This window comes from Mustela nivalis (genome assembly GCF_964662115.1).
Source record: "Mustela nivalis genome assembly, chromosome: 11".
NCBI lineage: Eukaryota > Metazoa > Chordata > Mammalia > Carnivora > Mustelidae > Mustela > Mustela nivalis.
The window spans coordinates 100,872,168-100,896,993 of record NC_139030.1 but is presented as its reverse complement, the minus strand read 5'-3'; the positions used below and the strand labels follow the sequence as shown (position 1 = coordinate 100,896,993).

General features: G+C 40.6%; 1 protein-coding gene across 1 annotated transcript in view; it reads left to right on the top strand.

Annotated features, from left to right (window-relative positions):
* CDK15 (cyclin dependent kinase 15) overlaps positions 1-24,826 on the top strand; it is an 82,023-nt gene that overhangs the window by 26,227 nt on the left and 30,970 nt on the right. Inside the window, exons 8-10 of the mRNA XM_082688913.1 lie at positions 1,189-1,309; positions 15,184-15,277; positions 19,742-19,805. Coding sequence (XP_082545039.1) covers positions 1,189-1,309; positions 15,184-15,277; positions 19,742-19,805 — 279 coding nt within the window. The remainder of the gene's footprint in view (positions 1-1,188; positions 1,310-15,183; positions 15,278-19,741; positions 19,806-24,826) is intronic.

Genomic DNA, 24,826 nt, shown 5'->3' with positions numbered 1-24,826 from the left:
AATAGTGAACTCATCTACTGAGGTCTTTCCCCAGCTCTAGATCCTGTGATTCTGTAAGATGAGTAGCTAACCGACAAAAGTACTAATAGGGGCTGCTGGGTGGCCCAGTCGGTTAAGTGTCCAACTCTTGATTTTGGCTCAGGTCATGATCTCAGGGTCATGAGATCGAGCCCCATGTTGGGCTCCCTGCTGGGCATGGAACCTGCTTAAAATTCTCTTTCTCCCTCTCTCACTGCCCCTCCCCACCTCTTAAAAAAAAGAAGTACTCTGATATTGTAGAAGAAAATTTAAGAGTGATGTGTCCAAGGTCTTACCAAACTAATTTGGAATATAGCAGTCCCCCCTTGCAATTTACTAAACTGGGGATTTCTGGACTGCAAAAATGGAGGGCTATCGTATTACTTGTGAAATGAGTTCTGTTGCTATGACTGAGACACCAAAGTAGAGGTTGTAAACATGTCAAAAGCTTGATTTCTTGGGACGCCTCTGTGGCTCACTCAGTAGGTGTCTGCCTTCGGCTCAGGTCATGATCCCAGGGTCCTTGCTCAGCAGGGTGTCTGCTTCTCCCTCTGCCTGCCACTACCCTCTGCTTGTGCTCTTTCTCTCTCTCTCTCTCACTCTGACAAATAAAATATTTTTTTTAAATAAAACTTTTTTTAAAAGCAGCTTAACTTTCTCTCATGTAACAGTCTAACCTAAGTAGTCAGAGCTTGTATGGTGGCCCGTAGAGTCTTGATCCATGTCCCTTCTGTCACGAGGCCCCACCATCTTTAGGGTATTCCCCCGATTATGAATTTAAAGATGGCTGCCACCTCCTTCTCATTTAAGCTTGGAGGAGGAGGGAAAGGGAAGAATCCTTAATCCCTCCAAAGGGGGGTGATCCGTAAGCTCACACATCCGTTCTGTTTATAGCATATAGGGAAGGAGTTGGTCACCTCACTTTACTTACCTGCCAGGAAGGCTACATCCAGCTGCAATATAGGCCAAAATTTGAGAAATTCACTTGATAAGGAGGCCCACGAGGGTCAAGATAGTTGAGTGACTCTATTAAAAGCACCCAGAGTTTTTGTATTATTTTTTAAATGTTGATTATTCTGCCAGTTATTAACTCCTTGGTTGTATACATTGATTCCTGGCTCTCCAGGAAGTCCTACAACAGTGAGTTCTGTGCTTTTCTTCTTTGGTCAGGTCTCGCTCGGGCAAAGTCCATTCCCAGCCAGACATACTCTTCCGAAGTTGTGACCCTCTGGTACCGGCCTCCTGATGCTTTGCTGGGAGCCACTGAATATTCCTCTGAACTGGACATATGGTAAGAGCTAGTGCCAAGAAAATGAAGAAAATGTGAGTCATTTTACCCATGCGGATTCCTTTATCATCTGCATTGCATTTTAAATAATAATGCTAATAATGACAATTACATTTATATGCAGAAACAGAAAGTGTTTTCAAATATATATCTCATTTATCTTTTGCAATCATTTTGTGAGTTTTTATGGTTAAAAAAACTGAGACTTGGGGGGCGCCTGGATGGCTCAGTCATTAAGAGTCTGCCTTCGACTCAGGTCATGATCCCAGGGTCTTGGGATGGAGTCTCATATCAGGCTCCCTGCTCTGCGGGAAGCCTGCTTCTCCTCCCACTCCCCCTGCTTGTGTTCCCTCTCTCGCTGTGTCTCTCTGTCAAGTAAATAAATAAAATCTTAAAAAAAAAAAAAACCTGATACTCAGAGAGATCTGGCCTAAGGCATATTCCAAACCATTCTTTCTACTGTGCCTCTCTTCCTAGCTCTTCTCTTCAGTCCTTGGTCTTTCCCCCTTGTCCTCAGAGAAACACACACCCAACTCTCTGACCACAGATATACACAAACATGTCTACACCCTAATGCTCACACAAGCTCAGTTCTGATCTTGGAGAAAAAGGCACACAGACTATGATTCAATAAACCCGATTTTAGCACCAACTCTATTTATAATTAGTTACTCTAGATTATGTTATCTTGAAAAGCATGTATCTTCTTTGTTTCTGTGTTTCTCCATTTTTTAAAATGAGGGTAATAAACTCTCCATGAGAGGATCCATAGTGTAAGTATAAGAGTCAGATAGATGTTCCCAAGTAGAACCACATCACTGGGGAGGTTCTTGGATTAATGGGGTGCTACAGTGAGTGTGGGATCACTCATCGTCCTGAGCAGCAAATGTTATGCTATCAGATCTTATTTCTGGAAATACCTCAGTTATCTGGGGTACACGGTGAAATGTGTGGTGACTTTACAATCATAGCCACCCCTCCAAAGGTAACAAAACATATGGACACCCTCCAGTTCCTTAAGAGGTCTTATATAAACAAAATTAATTAAAAAATTATTAAATTATTTTTAAAAATTAATAACGGATTTTTAAAAAATTAAATAGTATTCTAAAAGGCTAAATTAAGCTTTTGGATTTGCCAAAGAATTGAGAAAGGTTGCAGAAATATCCCTCCAGTGGATCTGGAGTCATTGATTTCCCAATACCCTGTACCATTTCTAGAAATATCACCAGCTAGTCAAAATCCTCCCGCAACTGTCAGCCCTCACGGCTCTGCACTGTCACTTCAAAGGCCTGTGGCGGGCTCTGTTTTTCTGAGCTTAATGATGACTTCCTAGTCGTGCTTCACAGACAGAGTGAAACTTCTGCTCATCACTTTTAAACTTTTTTTTATTATGGAGCATTGAAAGCATTCAAAAAATAGACCCTATAGGGGCGCCTGGGTGGCTCAGTCGGCTAGGTGTCTGCCTCTTGATCTCAGCTCTGGTCTTGATCTCCCTGTCATGAGTTCCAGCCCCGCACTGGGCTCCACACTGGGCATGGAGCCTACTTAAAAATAAAACAAAATACACACATGAGAAAATATATAATATATATATATACACACACACATCAGTGATTCTCAACCAAGGCCAATTTTGCTCCCCAGGGACATTTGGCAATGTCTGGAGACATATTTTATTGTCACAGCTAAAAGGGGTGTGTTGCTGGCATCAAGTGGGTAGAGGTCTAGGATGTCCCTATGATGCACAGGACATTCCCCTACAACAAAGATTCATCCGGCACCAGATGTTAACAGTGTCAAGACTGAGGAAGCTGTTGTAGATTAAGAAGCATGATAAGTGAACTTCATGAACCTACTACCCAGTGTCACAACTAGAACACACTGTCATATTTCCATGGGCTCCTCTCCCAAGAACCTGCCCCTCCACCAGACTGGCTTTGAACCTGAATTTTTTTTTTCTTTCTTTCTTTCTTTTTTTTTTTAGGGAATTTTTTTTTTTTTTTTTTTTAAGATTTTATTTGAGAGAGAGAGAGAATGAGAGAGAGCATGATGGGGAGAAGGTCAGAGGGAGAAGCAGACTCCCCGTGGAGCTGGGAGCCTGATGTGGGACTCCATCCTGGAACCAGGATCATGACCTGAGCTGAAGGCAGTCGTTTAACCAATTGAGCCACCTAGGCACCCCAAACCTGAATTTTTTCTTTCTTTTTTTTTTTTTTTTAAGATTTTATTTATTTATTTGACAGACAGAGATCACAAGTAGGCAGAGAGGCAGGCAGACAGAGAGGAGGAAGCAGGCTCCCTGCTGGTCAGAGAGCCTGATGTGGGGTTTGATCCCAGGACCTTGAGATCATGACCTGAGCAGAAGGCAGAGGCTCTAACCCACTGAGCCACCCAGGTTCCCCTGAATTTTTTTCTTATCGTCATTCCTTGACTTCTTCTAAAAATCATATTTTTACATTTTTTTCATGTGTTCTAAAAATACTGTATTTGAGTTTTTGTAAAAATGGTATTATATTGTTTTTAGCCTTCTGGGCCTTTCTTTTTTCTACTCAAGATGTTTCCAAGATCATTCATGTTGATGTAGCTATGCTTTATTCCCTGTTGATGGACATTTCAGTTAGTTAGCTTGTTTTTTTATTTTGTTTGCTTTTGTTCTAATGAATATACTCGGTACTCATATTTAAGGATTTTTCTAGAGTACCTACTTAGTGGATTTGCAGTGTCACAGGGTATACGAATGTTCAACTGCCTGAAATAGTGCCGAGTTGCTTTCCAAAGTAATTGTAACAGTTTACACACCAGCCTCGAGTTTCAGCCCCTTATCCATATCTGCAACAACTCTATAATCATGTCGTGATCTAAATTCACATTTTCCTAATTACTAATGAGCTTGGACACCTTGTCATGGATTATTTGCCATTTGTGTTTCTCTTCTATGAGGAACGTGTGTCTTTTGCTTATTTTCTTTTGGTCTCTCTGTCTCTGTCTCCCTCCATCCCTCCCTTTCTTTCTTTCTTTCTTTCTTTCTTGATTGATTAATGTATGTTCTTCCATTCTGAACATGAACCTTTTATCAGTTATGTATGTTGCAAGAAGCCTCCCCAGTTCATGGCTTATGCTTTCATATCCTTATGTTGTCTTTTTGAACAGAAGTTCTTAATTTTAATATTATTGACTTTATCAAGTCTTTTCTTTTATGGTTAGTGCTTTTGTTTCTTGTTTAAAAAAGTTCTTCCCTCCTTGAGGTCAGAATGTTATTTTCCAATACGTTCTTTTAAAAGTTGTAAAGTTTTTCCTTTCATTTTAAATCCTTCATATACTAGAAATTGATTTTTGTCCGTGCCAACCAATTGTCTCACCCCTGTTTCTTCGGTGATCTGCCATGCCAAATCTCTCATATATCAAGTTTCCAAAATGCAGAGGTCTGTGTCTGGGTTCTCTACTCTATTCTGTTCTACTGGGGGGTCAGTTTCTCTGTCCCTGCCCCAGTGTCCCACTATATTAATTTCTATAGCTTTATAATGATATTTGATATCTGGTAGGACAAGTGTCCCCACCTATTTCATCTCCTTCCCCCAGGAGGGTCTTGGCTACTTTTTCCCTTTGATTTTTCATATACATTCTATTTGTTTGTTTGTTTGTTTTTAAATATTTTATTTTTGTGTAATCTCTATACCTATTATGGGACTTGAACTCAGAACCCTGAGATCAAGATTTGCATACTCTGTCAATTGAGCTAGCTGGGTGTCCCATGATTTTTCATATACATTTTAGATACAGTGTTTCCAGTTTCATGAAAATTCCTAGTGGGATTTTCATTAAAAATTACATTGAAATTATAGAACTCTGAGGATAACCAATATCTTTGTAATATTGTTTTCCCATTTTTTTTTTAAGAATTTTATTTATTTATTTGACAGAGAAAGATCACAAGTAGGCAGAGAGGCAGGCAGAGAGAGAGGAAGGGAAGCAGGCCCCTGCTGAGCAGAGAGCCCGATGTGGGACTCGATCCCAGGACCCTGAGATCATGACCTGAGCTGAAGGCAGTGGCTTAACACACTGAGCCACCCAGGCACCCTGTTTTCCCATTTTAAAACACAGCATATCTCTAATCTGTTTGGTTAGTCCTTAATGTCTTTTAGTAGTTTTATTATTTTCTCTCTAAGCTTTTACTTTTCTAGAGCAAAAGTCCCTGTAAGTGTATTTCTGCTGTTTATTGTTTCTTTTGGTTCCACATATAGTATCTTTTTTTTCCATGCGTGTTGTTTTTGACAGTTATATGCTAATTTACCTTGAAATTTCATTTGTGGGATTTTTTTTTTTTTTTTGAGGCCTTGAATGAGGTGGGCTCCCTCAGGGGAGATTTGCATTTGATTTTGCTATGTGCATTATTTCTTTTTAAGATTTTATTTATTTATTTGACAGATAGAGATCACAAGTAGGCAGAGAGACAGGCAGAGAGACAAGGAAGCAGGCTTCCTGCTGAGCAGAGAGCCCAATGTGGGGCTTGATCCCAGGACCCTGGGATCATGACCTGAGCCGAAGGCAGAGGCTAAACCACTGAGCCACCCAGGCGCCCCTATGTGCATTATTTCTAAAGAAATTGATTCTTGTATTTTATATAAGTGTTGGTCTGCCTCTCAGATCTTGATTTCCTGATACCATTCCCTGCTAAAAAGAACTCAGATATTTTAGCAAATTGGCCAATTCTAAGGCTGGGGCAGGGGAAAGTATAAGGAGAGTCAAGAACACCTTGGTGGGCCAGAACATTTTTTTTATAAAGTAGTCCAAAAATGATGGGAATATATCAAAAGGACAGGGGAAGCAACCTGAAGAAATGTCCAAATGTCAAAGAAGTACAATTTGAGTGCAATTTGATTTAAAATCAAAGCAAATAATGTGAGTAATGGGTTATAACCTACTGAATAAAATAGGAATGCATGAGCCTATATTAAGGTTAGCTAGCTAACTGGATAAGAAAGGAAACAACTCCTTCCTGTAGCACTCCAATTAATAACAGAAGAAATGATGGACTTAGAAAACCACTCTTTTGCAGCATAAGAGTCATTGGCTCAAGTAAGAATTAACAATGCCAAACTAGAAAGTTTGAAGAGGAATAAAAAATTTATATAGTCTCGAAATAGTTGCCAAGAAATTCTTATAATTTCAACTGTATACAATTACAAAGGGAAAAAATATTAACTTTATAGTAGAGAAACTTGGCAGATACCACATTTACCAAGTAATTAGAGTTAATATTATCAATAATGGGACTGATTGACACTGGGTGCCTCCTAACATGGGGCACTGAGAAGGGTATAATATCACTTATGTGGTTTTCCTGCCCCCCCCCAAAAAAAATCCCAAATATCAGGTAAATTAACTCTGTTTGAGTGACATTTTGCAACATAACTGGCCTGTCCTCTTTTTTTTTTTTTTAAGATTTTATTTATTTATTTGACAGATAAAGATCACAAGTAGGCAGAGAGGCAGGCAGAGCTGGGGGCAGGGGAGCAGGATCCCTGCTGAGCAGGAAGCCCGAAGCGGGGTTCGATCGCAGGACTCTCAGATCATGACCTGAGCCGAAGCCAGAGGCTTTAACCACTGAGCCACCCAGGTGCCCCTGCCCTGTCCTCATTTAAAGGGTTGTAGGGGATGTAAAATTTCCCTCTGTCCTCTTAGAGTCTATGGACGAGCCTGCACACTGACAACAGATTAATGGGGGAAAAGCATATAAATTTTATTTGATGTTCAGTTTTATGTGACATGAGGGAAAGGGCTTTGTAGAGAGAAGAGAAAACTCCCAAAGAAGCAGCTAGGCTTGGAGGCTTTTGTACCATTCTGAAAAAGGATGATAAATTTTTAGGGAAGTGATAAGACAAAAGAAAGAGGTTTCTGGACTCTTCAGTGGCAGTAAGTTGTGGGCTGGACATCCTCACAAGGGGAATTTATGCCCTACTTTCAGGCATAGGGGGGAGGCAGAAAGCTCATCATATGTTTGCTCTTTTTCAATTGCCTTCAGCTCAAAATAGTCTTTATACCAGAGGGGCATATTTTGATACCCTACTGGGTCCAAGTTTTAAAAGGCAAAGAAAGACTGAGGAATTGTTCCCGAAGAAAGAAACTAAAGAGATATGCCAACAAATGCAATGCAGGGTCCTAAATTGGATCCTGGGGGAAGTGGAACTAAAGAACAGTACTGGGAAAAAAGGTAAAATTTAAATATGGACTGTGGATCAGAGAGTAGTAATTGATCAATGTTAAATTTCCCGACTTTGATAATTGTGGTGGTGTTATGTAGAAGAATGCTTTTGTTCTTAGAAAATACAAAGTACGTAGGGGTAAAGAATTATGATCTGCAACTTACTTACTGCTTCAGGAAAAAGGAAAAAATGAAAGAGGCATAATGTTGGAAATTGGTGAATCAGTTTGAAGAGAGTTCTTTCTACTGTGCTTGCAACTTTTCTTTAAGTTTGAAATTATTTACATATTAAAAGTCATCACCAAAATTGAGAAAAATCTGGTGTTTTGCCAAAGATAGTATAAGAAGCACTGACCTAGTATGTGATTGGTGTTTGCAAATATTTCACACACATTTGAGAAGAATTCAGATTTTTGAGTTGTTGGGTACAGGTTTTTACATATATTGAAAAATTCAAGGTTAACTGTGTTATCCAAATCTTCTTTTTTTTTTTTTTTAAAGATTTTTATGTATTTTTTTTTTGACAGACACAGATCACAGGTAGGCAGAGAGGCAGGCAGAGAGAGAGGAAGGGAAGCAGGCTCCCTGTTGAGCAGAGAGCCCGATGTGGGGCTCGATCCCAGGACCCTGGGATCATGACCTGAGCCAAAGGCAGAGGCTTAACCCACTGAGCCACCCAGGTGCTCCCTATCCAAATCTTCTTTACATAATTTTTGTCTGTTTAACTTACAAAACAAAGGTGTGTTCAAATTGATTACTACATTGTTGATTTGTCATATTTTTATTCATTTTTGCTTTATATACTTAAAGCTATTTTCATTAAGTGTCAGTAAATTTAAAACTGTTTAAAAATTTTAAACTTTAAAACCTCACGCTTTAAATCTTATTTTTGGAATAATTTTCCTTTCTTTTGAAGCTATTCTTTTAGAATATTCTTCAGTGTAGGTCTGTCGGTGGCAAACTCTGTTTTTGTGTCTTAGACTCTCATTGCTGAAAGGTAGACTTGCTGGGGATGTAATTCAAGATTGATGCTTATTTTTTTCTCAGAACTTAGAAGATCTCATCCCCCTGCTTTGTCTTCTGTTGCTGCTGTTGTAAAATTTGCTTTGATCCTTATTGTCTTACTTTTGCAGGTGATCTCTCATTTTAGCTACATGTTTTAAAGAGGTTTTTTTGTTTGTTTGTTTGTTTTGGGGGGGGGTTGTCCTTTATTATTTAGAGTTTTCACTTAAGGTATCTGGTGTGGGTTTCTTTTCACTTACCCTGCTTGGTATATACTGTGCTTCTTCTGGTTATGAGTCATGTCTTTAGTTGGTCATTTCCTCTTTGAATGTTGCCTCTATTCCCGCCTCTCTTTCTGGAGCTCCAATGAAAGACTGTCAGACCGTGTTTTCCTATTACCCACAGCTCTTATCCTTTCTTTCATATTTCCTGTCTTCTTAACTTTCTGTGCTGCACTCTGGGTAATTTCTTCAGCTCGCCTACCAGTTCTTCAAGTCTGCCTTAAGCTATATATCACTTACATGTACAAAATGTTATTTCATTGGTAAGTGTTTCATGAATTTAACCATGAATAATGATAACACAAAATTATAAATTTAAATTATTGTTATTACCCTTACTCATTCTATTATTATTATTACTGTTTTCCCAGTAAAACTCAAAAAGTAATATAAAAATAGAGCAATAGACACCTTTCATTGAGCTTACTGTTATTCGTTCACTCTCTACATAATTGTTAAGTATCAGAGTGTGTACACTGCAATTCCTCTTCCCCCATTTTTTTTTTTCTTTTCAGAGTGGTAAAAGGGCAAGTGAGTAGGGAGAAGATTTCCAATTGACAAAGGAAGAAAAAGGGGAAAATCCTATTGTGCTAAGCCACAAAACCCCATAGGGTATAAGCTGAGTGTTTTTTATCTATCTATCTATCTATCTATCTATCTATCTATTAGGGCAATGCAGAGGGAGAGGGAGAAGAGAATTTTGAGTAGACTCCAAGCCCAGATCTCATGACTCTGAGATCATGACCTGAGCTGAAATCAAGAGTCAGACAAAACCAACTGAGCCACCCTGGCGCCCCAGGCTGAGTGCATATTAGGAGGCAGTTGACCATGGGGGAACATTAGAGCCTTTGTCTCAAAGAAACTAATGATGCCGTAGAGTGCCAGAGCTTCTCATGACAGTAAGCCCAGGGGACACCAGCATCAGTGGGAGCCCAGAACGAACAGTTAGATTCTGGAAAACACACAAGTAGGACATACTGGTTATTCCTAGCACTTAAAACCAACCTCTCTCTTCCTGAATCATCATTTCTTCTTTCTTTCTGCCACCTTTTCAGACCTTAAAAGATTCTATTAGTAACTTCAGGGAGAAAACTCAATGTTTTAGGATTACCATACCATTTTGTTATTGTTTTTCTTTTTTGTATTGTGTTAAAATACACATAACATAAAATTTATCATTTTAGCCTTTTTTTTTTAAATTATTTATTTATTTATTTTAGAGAGAGAGTATGAGTGAGGAAAGGGGCAAAGGAAGACAGTCCTCAAGCAGACTCCCCACTGAGCTCAAAGCCCAACCAAAGGGTTCCATCCCATGAGCCTGAAATCATGACTTGAGCCAAAAATCAAGAGTCAGATGCTTAATTAACTGAGCCACACACACACACAAACACACACACACACACACTTTACCCATTTTATTTATTTTTTAAGATTTTATTTATTTATTTGTCAAAGAGAAAGAAAGAGCAAGCACAGGCAGACAGAATGGCAGGCAGAGGCAGAGGGAGAAGCAGGCTCCCCGCTGAACAAGGAGCCCAATGTGGGACTCGATCCCAGGATGCTGGGATCATGACCTGAGCCAAAGACAGCCACTCAACCCACTGAGCCACCCAGGCATCTCACTTTAGCCATTTTAAAATGTACAATCCAATGGCATGAAGTACATTCACATTGTAGTGTCACCATCACTATTATCCATCTCCAAAACTTTTCATCATCCCAAGCTAAAACTCTATACCCATTAAACAAAAACTGCCTCTTACTCTCTTCCCCCAGCCCCTGAGATCCATTATTCCATTTGCTGTCTCCATGAATCTAAGTCTTTTTAGGTACTTCATATACGTACAATCATACAATATTTTTTCTTCTGCATCTGGTTTATTTCACTTAGCATAATGTTGTCAAGGTTTATCCACGTTGGGGTAAACTGGGTTTTAAAGAAGGATTTATTTTGGCACACAACGTGCACTGTTCAAAACTGACTTCAGGCAGCTGCTGGTTTTAGGACTATGAAAAGTTGTTCCTGCCTGAGAGATTACAAATTTCCTGCTGCAACCTTCCAAATATAAAGAGTGGCCCAGGGAAAAGCAAGTGGAAATGTCATGTCACTGTCATATGTTATGTTGTTCTGAATTAATTTCAAGACTGAAAAATGAAATACTGATTCATTTCTCCCAAAAACATTTTTCTATGTTCTTTACACCTCTCAAAAACCCAACTCCTGAGATGGCTGCTTTCCCCAGAGACTGCCTAAGGAATTTGAAGAATCTTCTCCTCTCTTACAGAAGAATTTGTTCATGCTCAGAATAGAGAAAAGGTTAGGAAGAAAGCCAAAAAAGGCAGAAAACATATAAGCTGTTTCTTCTAACTTGACTGAAGAGCCACAGTTGGAGCAATAATGACCCAGCGCATCTCTCCTCTCTGGAAGGATTAGCTGGTTGGCACCATAGGGTCTTTTTACCCTGCAAAGGAAGCTCCCCTTCATTTACATGGATGCCCCCCAGGATATTGCCAAAGAGCAGAAGTCCTCTGAGCACTTAAAGATAGGAAGGGTAAGAAGGAGAGGTAAGAAGAGCCACAGGATGAAGATTTACGCACAAAACAGAGGAGTAAAAGGGAATAGGAGCCGGTTTCCTAACTGGACCCAAATATTCAGAATATTTTAAATGTTTGCTTAAAGCTAGGTTGGGGGTGGACAAAATAGACGATAGCCACTCGGCTAGTTTACAAACCAGATTAAAAAATACAATAGCTCTGAAGAACAAATGAAAAAAATAAGAAGATGAGTTGTATAGTTTTTAAAGAACAATGCTTACACCTAGAAAGCATCTTTTGTTCTTCAAACTCAGAGTGCATGGGTTTACTTTCTTACCAATGCATTGATATTTATGGTACCTATGTATATTCCAGGTACTGGAATACGATTGATTTAGGAATTTTGTTTGTCTTGCAAGTGTCCACGTAGGCACATGGGCACCCATGCATGCATGTGCACTCACACACAGAAACACAGAAACATACTTTCTCTATATATATGTATATAAATATGAAAAATATAAACAAGCAGCCTAGACTCTATACTTTTTAGCTGAGAAAGGTACGTGTGCTTTTTAGAGATTTTATTCATTTGACAGAGAGAGATCACAAGTAGGCAGAGAGAGAGAGAGGAAGAAGCAGGCTCCCCACCGAGCATAGAGCCCGATGTGGGACTCAATCCCAGGACACTGAGATCATGACCCGAGCTGAAGGCAGAGGCTTAACCCACTGAGCCACCCAGGCGCCCATCAGAGAAAGGTTTTAATCTACCCTTAGGTGAAACTTAAAAATAAAGACTCAAGAGAATGCCACTAAAGCACCAACCACACAAATGCAAACAAAGAATTTCAACCAAATGTTAGCCTATTATTCTGTACCACAAACACCTTGTACTCCTTGCATAATGGCCTGAATGTCCAGATTTCTTCACTATTTTACCTAATTTTGTACACGGTCCTTAGCGGAGTAAAAGACAAAGGACACTAAGAAGTTGCTAACAAAAGGACTTCCTTCTTGGTCTCCTACAGCAACTAGGATGAAAAGTAACAAGTTTTTCCCAAGTGATAAAAACAGTTTGAAGAGAGGGAAAAAGTAGACTGCAGGTTTAAACCTGGTCATGACCTTGGTTTTGAACCTTGTTTACCAATACCATCAGGCCTCCTAGTGATTTGTGAGCCCCTGGCATTTCTGGTAGGCGTTAGGGTACTGGATGGAGGGTTGGCTCCAGTCTTAGAAACCAGCACATTTCCATTTATTTCATAGCAGTTAATATACAATTGCATGTATGTTTCACACACAGGCACCTTTTTTTCATTTCAAAATGAAATGGTTTGATACCTTTCAAGCACAGACACAGAGAGAGCCATCAGGGGCAGTGGGTGGCGGCCATTCACGGGTGTTCACCAAGTCGGTTTCCTAGTTGGCTTATCTCATAATTGACCATTGCTAACAATCAGGATGGTTTTTAACCATTTGACAATTTTCTATTACTTTTATTCTTCTTCATATTATTGTTTAACTCACACGTTTTATATCTGTTGCTTTAAAGACAAGGGGAAGAAATGGATTTTAAAATACAAGCTAATGAGGAGCTTTAATTCTAAAGATACCATTTAATTCTAAAGATACCCTCAAGATACCATTTGCCAGGTTCTTAAGTCATATTTGTCTGATCAGAATTCTTGTAGCACATATCAAGATGTCTCTAATACATGAAAAATAATTTAAAAGTAAATATGGTGGCCACTGTTTCCAAACTGACTTTTAAAAAATTGCCAATAATGTCTTACCTTTTATTTACATTTGTGCAAAATTCTAAAAATAAGCCAGAGGGTTATTTTAAATGCAAACCAAATATGAGGTCATGAAAACAGTTTTTTATCTTTTTTTTGACGGGAAAAGATAAAATGATATTTCAATGTTCATTTTTTCTCTTTTTTTAAAGATTTTATTTATTTGAGAGAGGGCAAGAGAGCACTCATCCTGAGTTGTGGGGAGAGGCAGGGGAAGAGGGAAAAATAGGCCCCCTGCTGAGCAGGAAGCCCAAAGTGGGGCTCAATCCCAGGACCCTGGGATCATGACCTGAGTCGAAAGCAGGCATTTAACCGGCTGAGCCACCCAGGTGCCCCACAATTTTCTTTTTAATATGAATTCTATCCTCAAACCAGACACAAGTAAAAATTACTCTTAAACTTGTTTACCAAGAAATCTGCTTTCTCCTCCACAAGCAATTTAAAGTGAATTATAGGGGCGCCTGGGTGGCTCAGTCGTTAAGCGATCCCAGGGTCCTGGGATCGAACCCTGTGAAGGGCTCCCTGCTCTGTGGAAAGCCTGCTTCTCCCTCTCCCACTCCCCCTGCTTGTGTTTCCTCTCTCGCTGTCTCTGTCTCTGTCAAATAAATAAATAAAATCTTTAAAAAAATAATAAACTGAATTATATAGCCCGTGTCTGCAACCCGAAGGAAAAAAATGAAAAGTTATCATATGCAATAAATGCATATGAATAATATTAAAGACAAGATTTAAAATGAACTTGATAATAAATTTTTAATACCATGATCATCTCTAATAAAATGTTTTACTTAACTATCCTTCTTTATCACGCCACATAAGAAAATGTCAGGATGATTAAGGGAATTTGCGAAATTATGCATTATAAGTGCGAAGCATTTGGAGTCAAAGGATAGGACCACAAGGATAATCACTGTAATCCATCACCTGGACCATTTTTATCTCTCAAAAGACTTATATGAATAAAAATGTGTATTATTAGCAAAATAAGTCTTACCCCTCACTGTCCCTCAGGAATTACCCTCCAGTTTGACTACACAGGAAATAGATTTTCTATTTCACCCTATTTCATCTATTTTGAGAGGCACACTCTTGGCTAAATCAGGATGTACCTTATAATCAGTAGAGTCTTACCAAGGCCGCCAGCCAGGCTGCAGCTGGGACCACAGCTACCATTGCCACGTGTGAACATCAAATGCCAGCATCAAAAGTTGCAGAATGGGCGCCAGTGACTTGGAAGAAAGTCTTGCAGAAAGGAGAACTTTCTATCGTTTTTTTCCTTCTTTTTTAACTAGGAACCAAACCGTTGTGGAGAGGGAGTGCACGAGGCATGTTTAGTAACATTCTTTAAGCAGGAATCAAAAGTAGGTTAGCTCTGTGTAATGGCAAGGTCAGCCTAGGAGCCCAGCACCGAGGACTCTTAGTTTTCTTATGGATTATTTTAAGAAATGCTTCATCATCAAACTCCTGATATAGAGGATGATCCCACGGATAAACATAGACATCAAAGAGTCTGAGTCAAATGCTGAATGTGAAAAACTTATAGGAGAACCCAAACCAATTTATTTCACTTAAATGTTTCATTTGTGGCATGTGCAAATATGATGTGTGATAAAATCATCTGTCTAATTAAATTCATAATAGCCTTTTCATTAGCTGTAAAAGGAACATTCTGATTGTGCCATGGTTTCACTTGCAGTTTTCCTTCTTAGTCCTTACTTACACTAACAGAGCCTCTTATAACGAGAACATCTTAGATTGCATGCAAGACAGCATTCAATTTGGAGACTCAGTATTTCTAATAAAAAGGATAATGAACTTGAATGAGCTGAACCGTTTGCTGTCTTTACTGGGTTCCTAAGTGCTGGCTCTGTATCATTTTAACTAAGAGCTGCTGGCTGTTCTTACTTTTCTTTTTCTTTTTTTTCCCCCTAAGACTTTTAATAGCATGTGGCCCCTTTTAACTCCCCCCAAATATTTGCTGGGTGGAGAAATACTAGTAGTTCAGTTTCGCATGTATGGTTTCCTTGAACTTGCCTGGCTGACTCTTGTTTCCTTTGCTAGGGGTGCGGGCTGCATCTTTATTGAAATGTTCCAGGGTGAACCTTTGTTTCCTGGGGTTTCCACCATCCTCGAACAGCTGGAGAAGATCTGGGAGGTAAGAGAAGAATTTTCTCTGATGAAGAAGATAAATACCTACAATTCAAACTTTGAGCCAACTTTCCTTTAGAGACCATGAACTAGTCCATCTGCTTTGAGATTTTATGCCGTGTATTAAGGCTATGGAAACTGTGGGATTTGCCGCAGGTGTAGACACCTTGGCCATGGAGGCGCAGTCAGGAAACCGCGGGTGTCTTACAGCAGCCCCTGAATGCACCTGCTCCCTGTTGCAATTTTCTCAGCCTCCCAGGGCAATTTCTGCCGCTGCTGCTCAAGCACATCGCTGCCTCTCCACCCTCAGCTCTGACTCTATCGGGTATTTGGCCTTGGGTTCTTGTCAACTGAAGATGAGACACGAAATTTCCGCAGAACTCTGATAAAGGCTTAACCGTGTTAGTGTGAGAGAAGTATTAATCATGCTCTTCCAAAAGCACGTTCCTAAGGTGTGAAGGTGCTTCTCTGTGTGATTCCATTTCTTGACTCACTATCCCTACCTCATTTGGAGATTTTATTTATTTGACAGAGAGAGAGAGAGAGAGAGAGAACAAATAGGAGGGGCAGCAGCAGGCAGAGGGAGAAGCAGGCTCTCTGCTGAGCTGGGAGCCTGATGCGGGACTCGATCTTGGGACCTTGGGATCATGACCTGAGCCAAAGGCAGAGGCTTTAACCCACTGAACCACCCAGGCGCCCCTTTATCCCTACCTCTCTTGTACATGATGTACTTCATTCTTCCTCTCTTGTAGTTTATATGCCCCATACTACAGTCAGCTGTATATTTTTCCTTTTTTATTTTTTTTCACTGTGGTAAAATATACATAAAATTTGCCTTCTAACCAATTTTAAGACTGTGATTCATTAAGTACCTTTACCTTGTTCTGCAACCATCGCCACCGACCAGTTCCAAAACATTTTCATGACCTAAAGCAGAAGTTCTGGACCCACGAAACACGGACTCCCCATCTTCCTTCCTTCCAGACCCTAGATAAGCTCGCGTCCATTTTCTGTCTCTGTGAATTTGCCTATCCCAGGTATCTCATATTAGTGGAATCCTATAGGATTTGTCTTCTGTGTCTTATATTGTAAAGATTCATCCATGCTGTAGTGTATGTCAAAGTGTTTTAAACGAACTGCTGTTATCCTGGATCCTGCTCCCTTTCAAGTTTGCTTGCTTCCAGCGGGCATCTGGAGTGTTCTCTCTAAGAGCTTCTGATAAGGGGTTTCTTCTTGGGAGATATGGCCAGAGTGGGGTTTTTGTGCCTAGGTGAGGAAATTCGGCTTCTCTGGAACTGCTTTGCAGTTGTGAGGCAGAGGGGCACCTTGGTGGCTCAGTCATTAAGCATCTGCCTTCAGCTCAAGTCATGATCCCAGGGTCCTGGGATCAAGCCTCGTGTCGGGCTTCCCGCTCTGTGGAAAGCCTGCTTCTCCCTCTCCCATTCACCCTGCTTATATTCCCTCTCTCGCTGTGTCTCTCTCTCTGTCAAATAAATAAATAAAATCTTAAAAACAAATTTTTTTTTTGAGATGGAGACACAGTTTTCCTAACACAACCATAGTTCCAAGCTCTAAGGACAAAGTGAGAGCCGGTCACATTCAACAGTGTGTTATCTTTTACACCACCACAGTTCGAGCACGGTAGAAACTTCAGCATTACAGACAAATCCTGAATTACTGTTTCATTAAACATGGACTACACAGATGAAAATAGGAAAGCTATTTTGGGTTCCATGATATTGGATGTAGGAATCGCCTTTTGGAAAGCAGTGCGTCCATTCTACTCTCCCAACCTTCAACCATAGCCATTCTTTATGCGCCTCCTGAGACCTCACTCTTAGAGACGAAGACGTAATGACAAACCCTGAATCTTTATTTTACCATCTTTCTAAAATGCCTCTGTGTGTGTGTGTGTGTGTGTGTTTTCATCTGAATAACTCTCACCTCTTCCTGATCAAGTTTTTAGAAATCTGATCCTTGTAATAAGTGTTTTTAGCAAATAATCCCATATGCGTTTCTAAAACCAGAATAAAATAAACTAAGCAGACTTGAAATTCATTAATCAAAACGCCTTCGGTTTCCATTCCAACAAAGGCGGAAAACAGCCCTCTGCAGCCCACTATATTTCAAACATAGCACTCACTCACTGCCTTTTAAAAGCCTTCAGGGAGGGAGTAGATCAACAATTTCTGGTTTTCAGTTTCCCAGACAGTGAAGTGGGGATTTGGTAATTTTCTCAAGTGAAAACGAATTCAATAGCTTTCAAATAGAAACTGAGCATCAAATTTCCAAATAAAGGATATTGGATTTTTATTTAGATGTGGAAAATCTCCAGCTGAAAGTTTTCAGTATAATATTTTAAAATGTTTGGTACCCATTTTGTTGGCTTTTATTAAACACAATACAAAGTAACCAATAATTCTAGGAACTATCACGTTAGAGAAAATATGGATGTGGTGGCTATTTATTTCCTTTGTTGCTTTTTCTTCATTACCTTTGCTTTCTTTTCATTGTGCTTCGCCAACCCCCAGGAGACATATGGGTGCATGTGAATCACTTGTTTCCGTGCACATCTGTGCAAATACAGAAGATAGTGGGTTCAAAAAGAAGAATCAGCTTCCCATCCTCTGGCCCTCTCCCCCAAAAGAAGAATTAATCCAGTTGGTTTTTCCAAATGGATTCCAGGATTCTTAGTGTTGCCTCAGGCTCAGCGTGGTTGATAGGAAAAGCCTATAATCCTCTCAGTAGGTTTTCAGTTTGTTTAGGGAATGGATCAAAGAAAGATTTTCCTGGGTGGCATGATTTTTTTATTGTATGAGAGAAAAATAACACTTCAGTGTCTTTTGTTTGAGGACGATCTTAGTGGCACCACCAAATGTACTTCTCAATCAGAGTCCTAGTCAGTAAGCTGGTAGACATTAAGATTCCGGATTTGTCATTGATTATTATTAGTCATGGTTGGGCAATCGACTTCCTGCCATAACAATTGGGCTGGCATCTATACCCAGCATTTTACAATTGAATTTATTAGATTTTTTTCTATGAGAGATGCTTCTAGAAAGAGTTATGTTGAGATAGGCTTCTAAGAAGAGTTACTTTGTATAATGGTGTAGTGAAAGCTACCAGTATTTCCCTAATATTTCACAGCAACAATGTTATTCTTGCTCCCAGAGATAACTGACATTGGGCTTTTATGGTTATAGGAAAAGATCGGTGAAATGATGCCTACAAAACAACTCCTGGAAAAAGCACCTTTTCACATCTGAAGTGTTTTGACTTTGTACTCCTAAAGACTTTTATTTCATACTAATTGCAAACTGGAGCTTCCCTTTGGTAATCCAAAGCACAAGTAAGCTCTTTTCCAAGTGATGTTGTTATTTTTACAGTCTACCAGTTAAAAGCCAAATACCATATTCCAAGCTTCCAGGTCACCAAGAGAACAAGATGAGATGAATTTGGTAGGAAGGATTAGGGTTAGGTTTAGGATCATTTTCAGCTAACATTCCACTGTGTAAGGGTCCGTAATCTGAATCCTTTTTAATCTGAGCACATTGGGGAATAGCTGAATGTTCATGCTGAGGCATAATTCAGGCTACATTCGTGTGTGTGTGTGTGTGTTTGTGTGTGTGTGTGTGTGTGTTTATTTCATCTAGTGTAAGGCAGAGGGACAGTCATTCCTGCCTCTTTAGATCCCCAACTCCCAAAATAGCACCCTGTTATATGGTGACCGTGCCTTAGAGATTTAGTGATGGGACTATGACTTTAAGCAAGGCTATATGATCTGCCTCAGAATAACAAGTAAGTTAGTGGAGACACAGGATCGGGACCGATATTTGGGTCCTTTTGAGAAACAGAACCAGTAGGATATATAGAGATGCTTAAGAGGAGATTTATTATGGGAATTGGTTCTGGCGATTATGGAGGCTGAGGTCTGCTGTCTGTAAGACAGAGGACCAGTGTAACTCAGTCTAAGGGGACAATGGTGTCCAGAGTCTGAAGGCCAAAGAACCAGCAGCTCCCATGTCTGAGAGCAGGAGAAGATGGATGTCCCAGCTCAAAGAGACAAGGGATTTGCCTTCCTTCCACATTTTTGTCCTATCTGGGCCCTCAGTCAGTTGGGTGATGTCCACCCACACTGGAGAGGGCGTATTTCTCTACTCAGTCTACCGATTCAAATACTAATCTCTTCCAGAAACATCCCCATAAACACACCCCAAAATAATATTTTACTAGCTATCTGAGCATCCCTCTTCCCAGTCAAGTTGGCACTTAAAGCTAACCATCACAGGACTTTAAGAATACACTGCAGTTTTGTGTATGAAGTTACGAATGTAGGGAACACTGAAGTTTCTTTCATATGTGGTTCAGCTGGCGTAATGTGATGTATAAAATGAATTCTTCCCTACTCCTCCCAGTCTGTCCTTCATGTCTCCCTCCTCATCTTCCGTTGTCTTTCTTTGGCTTTACATAGGTGTTGGGAGTCCCTACAGAGGATACCTGGCCTGGAGTTTCCAAACTACCTAACTACAATCCAGGTAATACCAATTTGAGCTTCTGAGTGCTCTGAAAATTAACAATGTGGGAAGCATTTGCTACACAGACACGGTGCCCTTCTTTTATTGTTAACTCAACAGTGAAGATAGGTAGATGAATTTTTAGATTCATATATTCCCTGCTAATCCTTTTATAAGAAGGACACTGAAATAGTAGTTAGGGTTAGATCAGTTCTCCAACTCTGTACATCATCAGTAGCAAGCTGCATAATAATTTGGAATAACGATCACTGTGGATTCTGCCTTGATTTCCAGATATCCACTGGCTCAAAAGAAATCAAAAGATGGTCTCATTTTTGAGTCCCATGACTCTTACTGACTTTATTTGCTAGGTTATTATACCTCATAAACTCTAAAAAGAAAGCTGATACAACAGAGGGCAAGTCAAGCCTCATTAGACCTAGGACAGGACAGGTAAGATGTCTCTAGATTACTGAAGAGTTCATCCATTGTTTCTGGACCTAACACTTGGTCATTCTCATCACCCATTTGATCCTTCAAGACTGGATCCTGGGAATGGACTTGGAAGTGTTAGAAGTGTTGCCCATGGGGGAAGTCTTTGAGGAATGGTCCCAAGGCCATGTCAGAGAGACCAGATAACCCAGCAGTGTCTTCAAGGATGTTGAGACAGAAGGAAAGAGATAAGCAGTGAGCTGTTCGATGAAGGACTATATGAGAGGCTGAGGAGGCAAGTGACGACCACACCAAAGATGGAGTCTTGCTGCAGGTTTAAAGGGGAGGTAGATGTGTACAGATAAGGACCAGATTGGGGTGATTATCACTCAAGTCAGATTTTCTAGCCTTTATATTCTCATACTGACCCATCACTAAATATGGACTTTCCCCAAACTGTTGTCATGACTAACTTTGGTATGAGATTATCCTAGAAGGTCTCATGAGAGCAAGAATTATAGGGAGATTAAAAAGGCAGTTAAAGAGGATAACAAAAGAGATAAGAGGCCAAGGATTTTTTTTTTCTTTCTTCTTTCCTCCAGCATGAAATACTTTTGACCTTGGCTCAAAGAGCTATACATTGAACTCACCAGGATTATGAAAACCCTACAGCAAGCTTAGGTCATTTCAGCTGCCTTATGAATGTTCATACACATTGCTAAAGAGCCACAGGGTCATTTACAAATAGTTTACCATTTCTAAGTATTTTGTTTGAGTGTAGCCCCTGAGAAAAATGCCACTCTGGCCACAAGGCTTAGAATAGTGTCTTTGACTTTTGGTCTGAAGCAGAAAAAAGAATAGATTTCTTGTGGTCTCTCTGTAATAGTTCTATCTCCAGTTGCCATGGTCTCTAGGAGGACCTGGTTCTATTTTCCCACCCTGCCTGTCTATACCTCTCCCTACCCACCCTCCTCTCCAGGTGAAAATAGATCCCCTCAGCTTCCTACCAGGATGCAAGCGGAAGTTTAGGGTCACAGATGGGTTGGAAAAAAACAATTTAGATGTTGTCAATACAAATCTGCCTTGGGGAGCATAGGCTTTTCCTCCAAACTTCAAACGTTTAGGTTTCAGGTCGGTTCAGGCAAATAAGCAGTGATCCTTAACAGAGAATGCCTTGGTGAGAACAATAATGATAGAAACTTGTTCAAAACATTTCCCTGCCAGATTCTGTGCTAAATAAGATAACTGGGTCCCAATAAAACAGCGAGAAATATGTTGCATTTTTCATTTTGCTGTCATTTCAAAGTAATGTGCAATTTTTTATTTATGAAGAGAATTCTCCAGGCCCAACATCAATAGAGTTCACACTTTGCATTGTTTTTCTAGTAGGGATTCAATTTAATTCAAATAAGTCCAAAAAATTTGAACACCTACTATCTGCCAGGTGCTATATTACATGTTGGGTCTGCGCAGACGAATCTGGTACGTTCTTGGAGCGCTGAGACTTGGATTTGTACACATTCATCCACACTCTTTCACCAGCTCCCCTAACTGGGGGCAGAGGGGTGATCATTCATGAGCCTCGCTTCCATGGGCTTGGGGCCAAGCTAAGCTTATGGAAGAAAGGGAGTGGTAATCCTTCCTCAACTGCAGTGAAGATGTCTAACTCTGTATCTGTAAATCTTAAAATTCCAGCATATCTTTAGCATGGCGTCAGTACCACTGATAAGTCAATCATAAGGACTATGTTTTAAGAAGGGCCATCATCTGTGTTCTGGGACCATCCCCTATGTCAGCCGCAAATTCCCTTTGAGCAACTCCTCTCTCACCCCCATCACTGAGCTACCGCTGCTGCTTCCACACTTGAACTCCAGGGGTTAAGAGAAAAGAAGAGGGCATGGGAGCCAGAAAAATATCACAGGGGAGAACAGTTAACGCCATTCTAGATGAGACTTCCATTCCTTTCCTTTGCATTCAGTAGCCGTGAGAATTCCCAAACTTCGACTTGAGCCATATTCTAATTTGAGGGAGCCAAGAGCTCAAAACTTGGGAAAACCATTCAATGTCCATCTAGGCCTACTCTACCCTTTCCCAGACCTTGTCTGTACTATGTCTAGGAGGGGAACACGGTTTCTGTTTGTACGGGCTTAAAAAAACACCTGGTGCTGACCCTCCTGGACAGGTTCCTCTGGCCAATCACCTGTTTTCTTGGGGCACTGAGGAGCAGGGTTGTGGTTTTTCTGGCCATCAATTCAGATTCTTGTGCCTGATTAAATGTGGGAAAGGGAAAAGAGGTATACAGTTTTGGACACTAGACTATTTTCTTTCTTTCTTTCTTTCTTTCTTTCTTTCTTTCTTTCTTTCTTTCTTTCCTTCCTTCCTTCCTTCCTTCCTTCCTTCCCTCTTTCCTCCCGCCCTCCCCCATTTTAAGCAAGCTGCCTGAGAACTCTGTGTCCTCTACTTCAAAGGGCCAGTTGTCTTATTTTGATGTGGGCAGATTGAGAAGTAGGCTTTGAAAAGTAGGCTTTTTTTTGTTTAATCTTTTCTCCTGGGATAGCTTTCAGAGCAATATATCCAAGTGTCAGTGAGGGGGTTCTGACGAGCACCGATTCCCAGACTCTCAGCAGGATCATTCTCTAACAGAAATATAAAAGTGAAATATTAAAAACCCTGGAACGTGAACTCCATCTGCATGGTAGCCAGTGGCTTGCCTGCTCGCACCATGGGAAAAAAAGATCTTGAAAAAAGAGGGAGGAGAAAAAAAGTGCTTTGAGTACGAGGTTTACAGGTTTAGTAGAGCATAGTAACATCCCCTCAAAGAAGTGGGTGTTGTTCTGTGACCCCCCAAAATGCTCTGCCTTTGACTCAGCCGCCAGAACACTCACCCTCCCCCCCCCACAAAACACCCCCTTTTCACATGCTAACTGAGGCGCCTGTGATTGGCTGAACAATAAACTGGTCACACTTGCTAAAGGCCTGCCATCTTTCACACAATTAGCCAAGACACATTAATCAAACTGGAGGTGAACAGGGGCTGCGCTGGCCTCCAGCCGGGGGAGGGTTGGCGGTGTGCGTTTTGGTGATCCTTAGTAGGAGTCCATAGGAAGCAATAATAAACAGCAACATTGCTGGAGGGGATTCTACTACCAGAAAGTCTGGAAAGGGTAAAGTCCCAATTGATGCCCTATCGGGGATGTACTAGGTTTACAGCAGAGAGGATCCCAGAAGCTTAAAGCAAACTGGATATTGGTCTTGGCTGAAATCTGCTCACAAAAGACACTAGTGTGAATTTAAAGGGTGAACCCATAGAGACATTTTACAAAGTTCCCTGGCCCTCTTAGCTTTCTCTCCCCCCACCTGCACCCCGCAAAATGCACTCAGGAGCCCCTCCCCTTTTGAGCCTCAAGCACTTTGAATCCCACTAAAACCAACAGGAATAACACATATATAAGAAATGGAGAACCATTTAGAATCCATTAAGAGAAAGTATTAATCCTCCTGGGATTGGACCTAAACTAAGTATTTGGAGGACACAGACAACAGTTCATTTGGGAAGAAGAAAAAAAAAATTAAGCTAACCTTTCTACTTTCAGTGGTAGAATCTTCCTTCTTTTCTTTTCCAAATTCTCTTTAAATAGATTTTCCAATGGCAATATAAAGCTAATAAGATCATACCTTAGAGACTAGTTTGCTACAGAATCATGTAAGGCTTTTCGGAGTAACAGCTAAATATTTAGACGTTTCTCAGTGCGAGTAAACGGAGCCCTTATTCCTCTGGAGGTTGTCCAGTCACCATCTCATTAGATGCAAAGATTCTGTGGATAAAGAACAACTTTTTTTTTTTTGGTGCCCACATGATTGCAGCCCAGTTGTGGTTTTTAACGTGTCATTGATTGTCTCATCCAACTCCTTCTGCTCCAATGAAAGGGTCTGCCGTGGCTGTTTGCTTCCTTAAACACAGATTTTGAAAGGGCTCATGCTGTGTGAGCTCCAATCCTAGCATTAATGGACTGCTGGGTTCATTTCACTACACTCAAAAGCACGAAGTTTAAATCCCTCTCAATTCCATTTGAGGCACCAGAAGACTTTATCCTTCTCCACTAATGGTTCCAAGTTTACATCTAGATACTGGGGGTCAAGGACAGGAGAGGATTTAGAAATAACAGTGCATGACACTAGTCAATGCATTTGCCAAATTGGCAATTAGGTCCTGATGTGCGAGCAAAGCATTTCGTTCCTGTCTCTTTGATGCTCGTTCCCATTAAGAAGGGAACAGAGTCCGCAGAGGCCTTCAAACTTTTAAAGAAATATCTGCTGAAAATCATGCCTGATTTGTGACATGAGCTCAGCAGCAGGAAACATCCGGGATTATCCTGGTTCTTTCAGCCCCGGGAAAGAACGATGCGCACGGAAAGATTCTCCACTGGCAGAACTTAGTGGAAATCAAAAGGCGGAAAAGCAGCACTAAAAGCTCTGTGGGGACCCAGAATCAGATGTACTAGAAACCAGTTGCAAACGGCTCCTGGGGACGCCCAGTCATCTTGAGGACGCCTGCTTTTTCAACCTCTGACCACCAGGTGGAAGCAAAAAATAAGAGGCGTGGAATACAG